This window comes from Barbus barbus (assembly GCF_936440315.1).
Source record: "Barbus barbus genome assembly, chromosome: 46".
In the NCBI taxonomy this organism is placed as follows: domain Eukaryota; kingdom Metazoa; phylum Chordata; class Actinopteri; order Cypriniformes; family Cyprinidae; genus Barbus; species Barbus barbus.
This window is the reverse complement of record NC_136724.1, coordinates 12,477,681-12,490,425: the sequence shown is the minus strand read 5'-3', so window position 1 is coordinate 12,490,425 and position 12,745 is coordinate 12,477,681. Positions and strand designations below refer to the sequence as shown.

Genomic DNA, 12,745 nt, shown 5'->3' with positions numbered 1-12,745 from the left:
ACTGTCAAATTCCAAATACTGATGGAGCGCAAGTATGCATCTCTGCATGCGTGTATATGAATGTGTGCGAGAGTGTTGGGCCAAAGAGCTGGATGATAAAACACCATGTCAGCTGTATTTCCTGTGAGCCAGGAGAATTGGCTGAGCCTGCAACAGCAGATCCACAGCGCTGAACAACATACAGACCATGTGCTTCTGCAGCTAATTATTTAATCCAATTAAGCCATTTCCCTAATAATGGTTAGGATTGGTTGCGGTGTTGCTTCTGAGGTAGCTGCATATGTGCAACAACAAACTTGGTGCATGGTGTCAACCACAGAAAGGTTCACAAGATTTGCACTTAAATAACACTTTTGCAGTGGAACAGTGCTGGAAATAGCAGGGAAAGTTGAAGAATTTTTACTCAAACTTTACATAAAGATGATTACTCATTTATTCCAATTTACAGACGACACTACCATTTATTCAGCAAGGATGCAGTACATTGATCAAAAGTAAAAGTAAAAACATTTATTCATTAGAAAAGATTTCCATTTCAAATAAATGCTGTTCTTTTGAACAAAGAAAAAAAAATCCTGAAAAAATGTTTCACATCTTCCACACATCGCTTAAGCAGCATAACTGTTCAAAATTGGTAAAAATTGTAAATGTCTCTTGAACACCAAATTAGCATATTAAATTATTTCTGAAGGATCATGTGACACTAAAGCCTGGAGTAAAGGCTGCTGAAAATTTTAAAATATATTAAAATAAAAATGTAAAAACTGTTTATTTAAGTTGTAATATTTCACAATATTAATGTTTTTACTGTATTTTCCATCAAATAAATATAACCTTGGTCCTTTTGAAAAAAAAAAAATGCTTACAGTCATAGACATATAACACATCCTAAATATTCGGTCCTTTCACTCACTGCTTATTTTAACGAAATCAGTAAATTAAATTCACTGATTAAATAGTAAATTAAATAGTAAATTCTTTCCTTTTCTTTTACTCGCTTTATCTACATCAAGGCCTTTTCTGATCCAAACAGGAAATAACAAGCTGAAATTACAATGTATTGGATTTCTTGCTCTACAGAAAAATAAAGTCTTTATGTCTAACTTAACAAGATTTCTGACCATATTGGACTAAAGCATATCTGAAATCACACCTAAAAGTGACCAGTGAATAGACAACCATACAATGCCAATGTTTAAACCAACCTTGAAAACATGCTTCCCTTTATGGATCTTCTGCTAACAACTAAAGGATATAAAAATGTGATTTATGGTCTGAAGACATGGAGCAAAAGGTACTTTAATCCTAAACGTGACATTGAATTTGAACTGCCTTAGCTATTCAAAAAAAAAAAGTTTAATAATAAAAATTCAATAATTATTATTATTAATTATATAATACTAATAATTAATATTAATGGTAAGGAAAATATTTTTCTCTCAAGTCTTTAGTTTTTTTTTGTTTTTTTTTACTACTACTACTACTACTACTACTGCTACTTAAAAAAAAATCCTACATTCCCCTGGCCCCTCACGGCCCTCCCCATTCCTCTTTCAGGCCGTGTGGAGCGAGGAGGGAGCATGACCAGTGTGAAGAGAACTCCTCATCCCACTACACAGCTCTCTGTCCAGCCTGTCAGCCCTCATCCCGTCAGCGAGCCGGGCTCAATGCGCCCGCACAGGGAAAGGAGGGACAGCCGGATTGTTTGAGGCTTAGGGCTCTCAGCACCATTGTGGAGGTTAACGAAGAGTGGGACAGAGGTGGGCCTAGGGGGTGTGCGCTGGGGTCGAAGGTCACTGCTGCCCTGCTTGCAACCACTGAATTTTTTCATCCAACCATTCTTCAATCCACAAAGGGAGAGTTAGGGATGGAGAGGAAGAAAAAAAATTGCAAACATCTCAGGGACAGTCATGCTGACGGAATAAAGGATGATTGTTTGCACAGATTATATTTTTTGATAAAACATCATATTAGATATCTAATAAAAATGAATTCTATTCCTGACCCCGGACATAGTTTTAAAAACATTACCTGTTTACTGATCTGCTAACTACAACCTAGTCAAGAAAAAAGCTCATTGTATTAAATTTCGCATTGCATAAAGCTTAGGACTAATGGGGGACATATATTTGCAAGCGTGTGTAAGGAGGGGCTGGACTGCTGAGAGCCCTGCAGCATTAAGGCCATCAGTGAGTCTACTTCATCTCCTAATGTAAGGCCACCCTGCCTGCAGAGAGGGCAGATCTGCACAAACAAAGCCCTGTTGCCTAGAAACGACCGGTTGCTACAGCAGCGCAAGTCAAGACAAAGACTGCATGTGCTCCGTCTCTAGTGCGCTTCCAAAGGGCCCATTTGGAGCTGCGCTGGGAGCCTGTAAGAATGACTTGACTTTATTATTGTCATCTGAACACATGCAGTAGTCAGTCCAATGTGTGGGAAGGATTCTAAAGTCACTGATTCATAAAGGTATTTATTCACTTTGTTTTGTAACATTATGCATTTATTCAATATTTCCAAAAAATGTTGTTCTTGAAATATTTCTTGAGCACCAAATCAGCTTATTAGAGTGATTTCTGAAGGATCATGTGACACTGAAAACTGGAGTAATGGCTGCTGACAATTCAGCTTTGCCATGACAGGAATAAATTAAATTTAATATGTATAAAAATAAAACAATAGCTACATTAAGCTGTTTTTACTGTATTTTTTCCATCCAATTAATGCAGCCTTGATAAGCATAAGAGACTTCTTTCAAAAAAATAACTTACTAACCTCAAACTCCTATACATGTATGAAATTACTGACTCAAAGCAATAATAATATAGCCAATATAAGGCCAATTACGGCACTTTTCTCACAGTGTCATTCTGTTTATTTGACCACACATACTGCTCTGACTAGCTAATGCAAACACAATCGCAACACCCTGACATTCATCCGTTAAGACCATATATTTAAGCAGCTTAGTCATAAATACCCTAAATGACTCAAAACACTATCTTTCAAGAGCTGAAAAATTAGGTCTGAAGTGATGAACTTTACTTCTCACACTGACATGTTATGTACCATTGTGGCCCTAACACAGCCTCCCTCAAACTGTTAATATACTGCTGCAATTATATAAATATTGCATTAGCAAAAACCCTGGCACTTGTGAACCAAATTCATTGTTCTGTAGAAAGAAAAAATCCTGTCACGAAGAAAAATACGAGTTACTTAATTCATAAATAGCTGCACCCAAAGTTTACATCTGAGCCTTTTAGGATTTAATTACTATTTGTGCCATGAACGTGCTCAAACAGCATTTATCTTGATACAACTGGAGCAAATTAGCACACAGTACAAAGATGATGAGTATAATTCTATTTAATTGGTTAATTTTGTGAGAGATGATGTATAAAGGATACGTGTGAGCTGAAAGCTCTGTGCGATTATCAGTACAATCTTTCTTCGCAGATGTTGCTTTTTTAAACAAAATCTAGATATGGACTATTTGCAGATATACACTTCTGTTAAAATGTTTGGTGTTGGTAAGATTTTTAAATGCTCACCAAGACTGCATGTATTGCATATAAAAACAGTAATATTTAGAAATATTATTACAACTTCAAATAATTTATTCCTGTGATAGCAAAGCTGAATTATCAGCCTGTCATTACTCCAGTCTTCAGTGTCACATGTTGCTGATTTAGTGCTCGAGAAAACCATTCTTTTTAATTATCAATGTGTAAAACAGTTATGCTGCTTAATATTTTGTGGAAAAAAGTGATACATTTTTTTCAGGATTCTTTGAACAGAAAGTTAAAATGAATAGCATTTATTTGAAACAAATATTTACATGTCTTTACTGTCACTTTTGACCAATTTAATGCAACCTTGGTGAACAAAAGTATTAATTTCTTTAAAAGAAAAAAAAAACTTTTGAACTGCATCATGTTTGCAAATGAATAAATTTAAACTTTTCATTTTTAACCAAAACAAAGACACCACATATAAAGATTTAATTTAGCCTGGAGTCATTAATTTGCCCATTTCCACAAAACAAAAACAAATAGGTATTGAAATAATCAAATCAGCACTGAGCATGAATACATAACAAGGTCCATTAAACACTCACATGTGTGGATGAGGTGCTGGTGAACGGGGCGGTCGGGGGCAGAGAGGTGAGAGTGGTCATGGAAGTGACCACTGACTGATGAGCAGGTAACTCGGAGTTGGATCCGGACAGAGACCCTCCAAACACAGCACTGGGCAATGGGCAGGCTACATCACTACTGCTGGAGTACGGACCTGCAAAAAGACAGTAATTACAGCAAATGATTAAAGTAAAACAGCACACTTTCAATGATAATCACTTGGCTAAACAGTCTCTTTTGATTCTCAGAGTAAAAAAAAAAAAGACATTGTCTTGTTTATCAGCAGGAGATCTGGCATAGCAACCGGGGGATGTGAAACAAATCAACGCAGGTTATGACCTGTAATCTCGTGGTAAAAGCAAAGTTTTAATAGCTGTAAGGGCAATCTCTGTCCTCCAATATACCTTCACTGGTTATCCATCTATCTTTCCTACTGCCCCTGAGATGAACTTTGTGGACTTTGAATGGCCTGTCTGACCAGGCCCTCATCCCAGCAGACTTCGAGAGCGAGCACAAAGCATTTCGGAGTCCTCTCAACATGCACTCTGCACCGGCCTCCCGGTGACCCAGAAAACAGTTCCCTGAATCTGACGACTCACTATTTCTTCTGTAAAAATGACTGAGGGCTTTTCAGGCGGGGCTGGGGAGGAGTGCGGCCCATTCATATTTATGTGCCGGTTCATGACATGCACGGTGTTTGTTGTTGCTGTTGTTTTATTGATTTTTTTTCCCCTTTTCTCTCTCCCTCCTCCCCTGCCACCATCTCAAATAAACCCAGCTGATGGCCCAGGCTGACCCGTTGCAGGAACGAGAGAGGCCCCCTTGCCACACAAAGGAATGAATGGCTCGCAGCAGTCTACATTCACTGGTGAAACAAGGAAACATTGTTGGGCGGAGAAGTACCACGTGAAGCATTTACAGTACCAAGCTCCGAAGTCCACATAGGAAATATGTAACAGAGAAAGGTAGCTTAGACATTGTTGTGTCACGGTATTCCATTTAATCCCAATTGGTTTTACATTTGGGAGATTTGTGAATACCAACAGCTAACTTGGCTAATTAATGATTAGATGAATCTTTAAATCATAGCGTTGATCTGGTAAACTGGTTAATAATTAACATTTCAGAAAAGGTCAACCAATAGAGCATTTGATTAGAGGTTACAAGACACGAGCGACCAAACAAAGCAAGGACAAATATCCTGTTATCTGGTGCTGATCGAACGGGCCCGATCGATCAGGACTTAACATCTCCCCCTGAAACCCCCCTTATCAAATCAGAGAAAGAGAGGGGAAATTTCAAATTAGATTAGCCAGCATTTCAAGTCAAACCCCTGTCTCCTCTCTCAGCAGAAAATCCATGCGAGTTCAGAGGGAGGTTAATGACGAGGCTCAGAACCTGATAAGGATCCTCTGCACTTTCCTTGCGGATGGAGAGAAGAAAGCAGGGACTGATTTGAGGTACTGTTGCATGCCGGCAGAACATATTTAGGCCTTTGACGTGGCAGATGTTTTTAATTTAAATGTGGTATCTTGAGCAGTGATCGATGTCTTGAAGTGTTTTGCAATGGGTTACTAGCTTCACGATATCTTCTATCACAAATGAACAGACGGACTTGACGTTTCTGAAGCATGCCGACAGAAAGTGAATAGCGCATGGCTGCAGTTGATGCAGCAAATGCATGCATTGCTCATGAATGCTTATTTGAATGAACAGGACGGCTGCATAGTTTCATCCTGATCAATAAAACCAGGCTTAAAGGGATAGTTCACTCAAAAATTAAAATTCTGTCCTTCTGTCAGGTTGTTCCAAACGTGTGACATTCTTCTGTGGAACATAAAAGATATTCTGAAAAATGTCTCAATATTTTGAGTCTATGTAATGAAAGTCAATGGGAACTCAGGGGTTGACTTTCAATATGTGGATAAAAAAAAATGGTTGAACCATTCTTCAATATCAACTTGTGTTCAAGCAGAGAAAGAAAAATCACTGTAACACATGAATTTTGCATTTAAAAACGCAAGACGCAGGGCAATGAAGAAAAGAAGCAAGGTCTCAAGACATGCCTTTTAAAATTTTAACTTGAGTCCCACATTTTTAGAGCACTAGAGTATGTTTCCATTAAAAAACAAAACAGAAAAGATAAGCAGCTCCAAAACATGGACCTTTTTGTGTGAACAGCCTTTAACTTTTGCCCGATTTGCAGTCTGGAGGAGTCGACGCTAGTTGCTGAAAGTTAGAACCAGCCTGCAGATATTGGGCAGTCGAAGTTGACATTTCACAGAAACATTTGTCATGCATCTCCTAGCAACAAAGCGCATGTTTCTGCTGTGAGTTTGTTGTGTTTGGAGTAACTTCAAAGTCTGAAGTGTGTGATCGTCAGTCATTTAGTGTATAATGCCCAGTTTTCTTCTGCAACCCTAGTGTTTTCAAATCTGTTTAGGATTTAAACGTTGTACAGGAGCATTCCAGCCTTTACAGTACATTGCGCTCATCTGTCTTACCAAGCTTTTCTTTCCAATTTCAGATGGAAACCAACAAGAATCGTTCCCCTCCTCTCCAAATAACACCCTATAAAGTCCTACACCCGGCCGGAGCCGAGATGGATGTTTGCATTTAATAATAGCCCCCCTGCTCCCCCTGATAAACCATGCATAAAAAAAAAACAACAAAAAAACCTGGGAGCCACTGAGGGAGGGTGAGACAGATAGATGAGGTAGAGCACTCTGCTGTAGCCCTGCATTAGCCATGGCTAAATATTTACAGTCCAGTCAAAGGCCAGGAACAGGTGAAGGCAGAGACGGGTACGAGAACGAGTCCCAAACAAACACAAAAATCCCATATGGCCTTGAGAGAACAGACAGTGCGATAGTGAGATAGTGAGAAAAAGACACACTAGAGTTTTCAAGTTCTAATCAGAAGGAAAGGAACTACAAAACAGCCGAATGGTTGCCAAGTAACAGGGCAGCACCACAGATAAGGGCCCCTTTAACATTATAGCTGCCATGCGTATGTGGAGCACTTATGTCAATGGCGAGATTTAGCAGGTGAGAGAGAGGAAGTGCCTGCAAATGAGTGAGAAAGAATGGTGTGACCATGTAAGTAGGTGTTCTGTCTCCAGCTCAGTGAGCGGGAAGGCCAGTAGGGGTCAGGGCATTTCTACACACTATCTCAAGCTGGCTCACTCTGAATCCCAAGAGAAGACAACGTCAGGGAGGAACAAATAAAAATTTTTAACTAATTGCCTGTTACTGGCTCCTTCCCTCCTCCTGCTCCCTCGGGCTCAACAGGTTAATGTGCATCTCTATGGAGATTCAGCGGCCCACTCTAAGCTCTCAATCAGGTAGGAATGAGGAAGCACTTTAGAGAGCACCTCCATCCACTTTTACCCTAATGAGCTTCAGCACAGACCAAAACAACATCATGCTGGTTCCCAGGCTTCTCTTCGAGAAGAGCGGACCTCAAATGGATTCCTTTTATTTTTTTAAATAAACGGAAATGGAACAAATTGCGATTCAGGGAAAGATTAAGATGAATGACATGAATTGAACTGAATGCGATATTGAAAAGACCCTTCACATGTAATTCCTGAAAAATAATTATCTCAGCCATTTTATAACAGCCTATGTTTATAAGCTTCCGTGCACAATTATGAATAAGAGTCCATGAAAAAAGAAAGAAAGCTGGGAAATATTAGGAGAGATCTTTTAGATTTATGAGTATGTAACATTAAAAGGAAAAAAAAATTCAGTCATGGTAGATGTCATATGTAATATGAAAAGAATGAAAATGAGGATGTGGAAGAAAAACAATAAAACAATATGGGCAACAAAGGACCTCAAAGTCAGCAAGAAATAATGTTTACAACCCTTATTACATCTGTACTATGATGCATTTCAGAATGAAATGAACTTGACTAGATCAGCTAAAGTGGTCTCAATATGGCAGATGGTTAAAAAAAACAAGAAAGGTTGGTGACGTCAGTTGAAAGTCACTTGAAAGCAAGGATGAAAACATATTTTCTTTGGAATAATGCATACTAAGGATGCACAACACAGCAGTCCCAAACAGGTTAGTTTTTATTAGCAAATAGTTTTTTCCTTGCAGTCGATATACGTACATGCCTAAATTCATATTTAGCATTGAAAACTAATTTTCATGATCGTGATAAATCATTGTGCTCAAAAACAAAATGATTATTAATCACTGACTGGGGATTTCTACTCTTTACATCTGGCAACCGCAAACATTAAAACTCATTGAGGCTTGATTTCAATGCAATACAACAAAAATGTTAAAAAAAAACTTTAAATAAAAATTCAGGATAAATAACCAGAAAACCAATATCACAGATGACTATGCTTCATTGTGAGAAGCAGAAATTGAGATCACAATTAAAAATATAGCTGCGAGCAGCGATGACGGGCCCAAGCCGTCAGCATACGCCACCCCGGTGGCATCGATAAAACGGTGCCCAGCGAGCACAAGCATCACAGTAACCCTCTGGCAGTTTGGTTTTAAGGGATACGGCAATTAAAGGGTTAATCCAAACCATCAACTCTGTGAAACACACACACACACAGAACATATAAAACTTTAAATTCTGTGAAAATTTATTTTTCATTGGTAGTTGATGTTAGTTAATGCATTTACTAATGCTAACAAATGAGAAATTATTATAGTTACCAAAGCTTTTAATGATTTATAAGCATTTTTTAATGATTTATTTTTCCATTAACTAACATGAATAATTTTTTCTAACACAAATTAATAAAGTAAAAAATATATTGTTAATATTTAATGTTATTTGTGAATTAACCAATGTTAAAAAACAACATTATTTAACTGTTGTTAATTTACATCATTAATAAATATATACCATTTAATGTTGATCAAAATCAATTCCAAAATGTGTTAATATATTATTAAATTTTAAAGTTTTATCTTTTGAACATGACTATTTTTCTAATATAAAAAATATTTTGTTCATTGTTAGTTCATTGTAAGTTCATACTATCAATGAAGAATTAACATGCTGTAAAAAATATATTTTTCATTGTTAGTTCATGTTAATTAATGCATTCCCTACTGTTAACAAATGAGACTTAATTATAAAGTGTTATCAAAACCTTTAATGCTTTATAAGCATTTTTTAAGGATTTTATTGAGATGTTTAAACAGACCCTCTCTCTCTCTCCCTCTCTCTCTCCCCCTCCACACTCACTGAACTCACACAGTCAGTCACTCACCCAGTCACCTACCGCAAACATTAGAAGCACAGAGACAGGAGAACTCTGATAGTTTTAAAATTTTCTCCTCCGCATAGTGTATTGTAAATTCATGAAATTAATCACATATCCTCAGACTGTATTGTTCTGTGTATGTAATTTTTTATGAAGTGTTTGGAAGCTGCTCTTAAAAGAAAAAAAGAAAAGAAAAGTTTTCTCTTTTTTACTGTAACTTTAATAAATTGCCATTAAATCATCGTTCAAGATATCCTAAATCCGTCCGCAATTTAGCATCTTCAGTATTTTGGCATCATAAGAAAAAATGTTTGGTGTGATTTACGTGTTTCTGTTTGGAGGAGTATGAATTTGTTTACAGCCTGTTTAAAAACAAAACCCACATTAAAATAAATATAGCCGACTTCCTGTTGGTCGTAGCTAATGACTGTAAATTAGAAAGTTGTCCGGATTAATAAGAACAATTTATGTACCGAGTTTGGTGTCTGTAGCTATCATTATATATATATAAACATTAATAATTATATACCATTTAATGTTGATCAATATTAATTCCAAAATGTGTTAATATATTATTACATTTTAAAGTTTATCTTTTGAACATGACTATTTTTCTAACATTAAAAAGATTAATAAATGCTTTAAAAAAATTGTTCTTTGTTAGTTCATACTATCATGGAAGAATTAACATGCTGTAAAAATATATTTTTCATTGTTAGTTCATGTTAATTAATGCATTTCCTAATGTTAAGAATTGAGACCTTATTTAATGATTTATAAGCATTTTTTAAAGATTTTAAAAAACAGACCCTCTCTCTCTTTCTCTCTCTCACCCAGCTCCTCAATCCACACAGTCACTCACACAGTCACTGACAGCCCACCCCACCCCCACCCCTCACTCAGCTGCAGGCTGACAGGGAGCTCTCACTCAGATGCAGGCTGGCAGGGAGCTCTCACTCAGCAGTCTAAGAGCTCTCTGATAGTTTTTAAATTTTCTCCTAAGCATAGTGTATTGTAAATTCATGAAATTAATCACATATCCTCAGACTGTATTGTTCTGTGTATGTAATTTTTTATGAAGTGTTTGGAAGCTGCTCTTAAAAGATAAAAAAAAAAAAAAATTATCTTTTTTACTGTAACTTTAATAAATTGCCATTAAATCATCGTTCAAGATATCCTAAATCCGTCCGCAATTTAGCATCTTCAGTATTTTGGCATCATGATAAAAAATGTTTGGTGTGATTTCCGTGTTTCTGCTTGGAGGAGTATTAATTTGTTTACAGCCCGTTTTTAAAAAAAACCCACATTAAAATAAATATAGCCGACTTCCTGTTGGTCGTAGCTAATGACTGTAAATTAGAAAGTTGTCCGGATTAATTAGAACAATTTATGTACCGAGTTTGGTGTCTGTAGCTAAAACTAACCCCCTCATTTTTGACAAAAGGTGGCGCTATAGAGTGTCTCTTCCACGCCCGTTTATGAGCTTTTTCCAGTGTCTAACTATCATTAATACTGATATGTGTGTTGAGTTTCATGACATTCTAAACATGTTATCTGCCTCAAAATCACCAGAAACGAATTTTCAACTTTGACACGTTGCCATGGCAACATAATTTTAGATATCAATATTCCCTTCACAGTTTTACATCGGCCGTGTTTTGACATTATTCTGGTGAAGTTTGAAGCAAATCGAGGTAAAAGAAGATGCTGAATTCAAAGCATTTTGAAAACGACACACTTCCTGCAGCCAGTTGGTGGCGCTATAACTTTCAGTCATAATAGTCACATCTATCCGATCGGCATCATACAACGAACAAATCACTGAAGTTTGATCTACATCATACAATGTATGTGGACGTTATTAGGCATTTCCTGGGTCTCATTTTTCGCCATAACTTCATCGCCTCGCCACGGGCAAACCGTTCGACATATCAAAAATATCTTCGCAATTTAGCGTCCCCAATGTCTTGAGATCATGTTCACCTAGTTTGGTGGCAATCGTATGGAAATCCTCAGAGGAGTATATCAAATTCCAGAGCATGCGCTTTTTAAACAGCCCTGAATAGCCGACTTCCTGTTGGGCGGAGCCTAAGACATGCTGTGCGGAAGTTGTTCAGCTCAATGAGTTCTATATGTGTACCGAGTTTCATATGAATACGTGCAAGTATGTGTGAGCTATACATCAAGTTTTCTGACAATTTTCCAGGGGGCGCCGTAGAGCCCCTGTGCCACGCCCGGGTCCCAGCCTCAGCGGCGTCCTAATGGCCGCAGGTTCCAATGTGCGTGCCAATTTTCGAGAGTTTTCGGGCACGTTAAGGCCCCCAAAAGTGCCCGGATGATTGAAAAAAAAACAAAAAAAAAAAAAACAAAATAATCCTTAGAAGAACAATAGGGCCCTGCGCCTTACTGGCTTGGGCCCTAATGATTAATCGTGCAGCACTAAGTAATCCTGTTATTGTTATGGTCTATAACAGGAAAATATATATTGTTATAAGTGAGAATTTTATTATATGTGCATCCCAAAATTCACAAAAAAAGAGTCCATTTTAATTTCATATTGCTGACCTTAAGACAGTACACTATAGCAAAACAAATGAAACATGGATGGCATTTATCCTGACTAAGGTCTGCTCACCTGGTCCAGCAGATGGGGAGCTGACAGTCATACCCTGTAAGCTTCCATTCCTGAGGAGGGACGGGGACTTCTGAATCCCCAGACTGCTGCTACCAACACCCACTGCTCCCACACTTCCGGTACTGCTGACTGCACTCCCACGGCAGGCCATAGTGCTCATGGAGGATGGCGAGGGGGAAGTGGATGAGGGCATTGTAGAGCCATGCTCTCCTGTATCAGTTGTTTTACTGTCCTGGGTGGTGAAGCACGGTCCATACCGGTTCCTCCAGTTCCCTCTCTTCTTCTTCTTCACACCATCCTCGCCAGTAGATGAAGACGATGCTGCAGAGGAAGAAGACGAGGAGGGCTGGGGTCGTTTGTAGCCTGCGGAGGCCAGGCCTCCCAGCTCTCCGGCCGAGTGACAGTTTTCGTAATGCTTGCTTGAGCTTTGGGGGAGGGACATCATGCCGAAGGTGTTGAGAGCCACCATGCCTTCAGAGGCTGTGCTTTCTGCACTACTCTTCACGTGGCAACGGCTAAAGGATGGAGGCGTGTACGAGTCGCCGGCCCTTAGGCTGGGATCAGAGAAGCTGAGGAAATCAGATGTGGGCTGAACCACAGACCCACTAGTGGCTGATTTACTGCTGCTGCTGCTTAATAAAAGACCTGCGAGAGAAAAAGGAAGACAAAGATGAAAGCGCACCTTAATATCACAACCACATTAACAAAGAGGTAGTCATAAAACTAAGACC

At 38.3% G+C, this 12,745-nt stretch overlaps 1 protein-coding gene across 6 annotated transcripts in view; it reads right to left on the bottom strand.

Moving 5' to 3' along the window:
• Positions 1-12,745, bottom strand: part of LOC306865258 (protein AF-10-like) — a 49,314-nt gene that overhangs the window by 12,370 nt on the left and 24,199 nt on the right. For all 6 annotated transcript variants that reach the window (XM_079409765.1, XM_079409769.1, XM_079409767.1 and 3 more), the window contains exons 9-10: positions 12,015-12,659; positions 4,118-4,290 (exon numbers count right to left, since the gene is read on the bottom strand). In XM_079409765.1, coding sequence (XP_079265891.1) covers positions 4,118-4,290; positions 12,015-12,659 — 818 coding nt within the window. The remainder of the gene's footprint in view (positions 1-4,117; positions 4,291-12,014; positions 12,660-12,745) is intronic.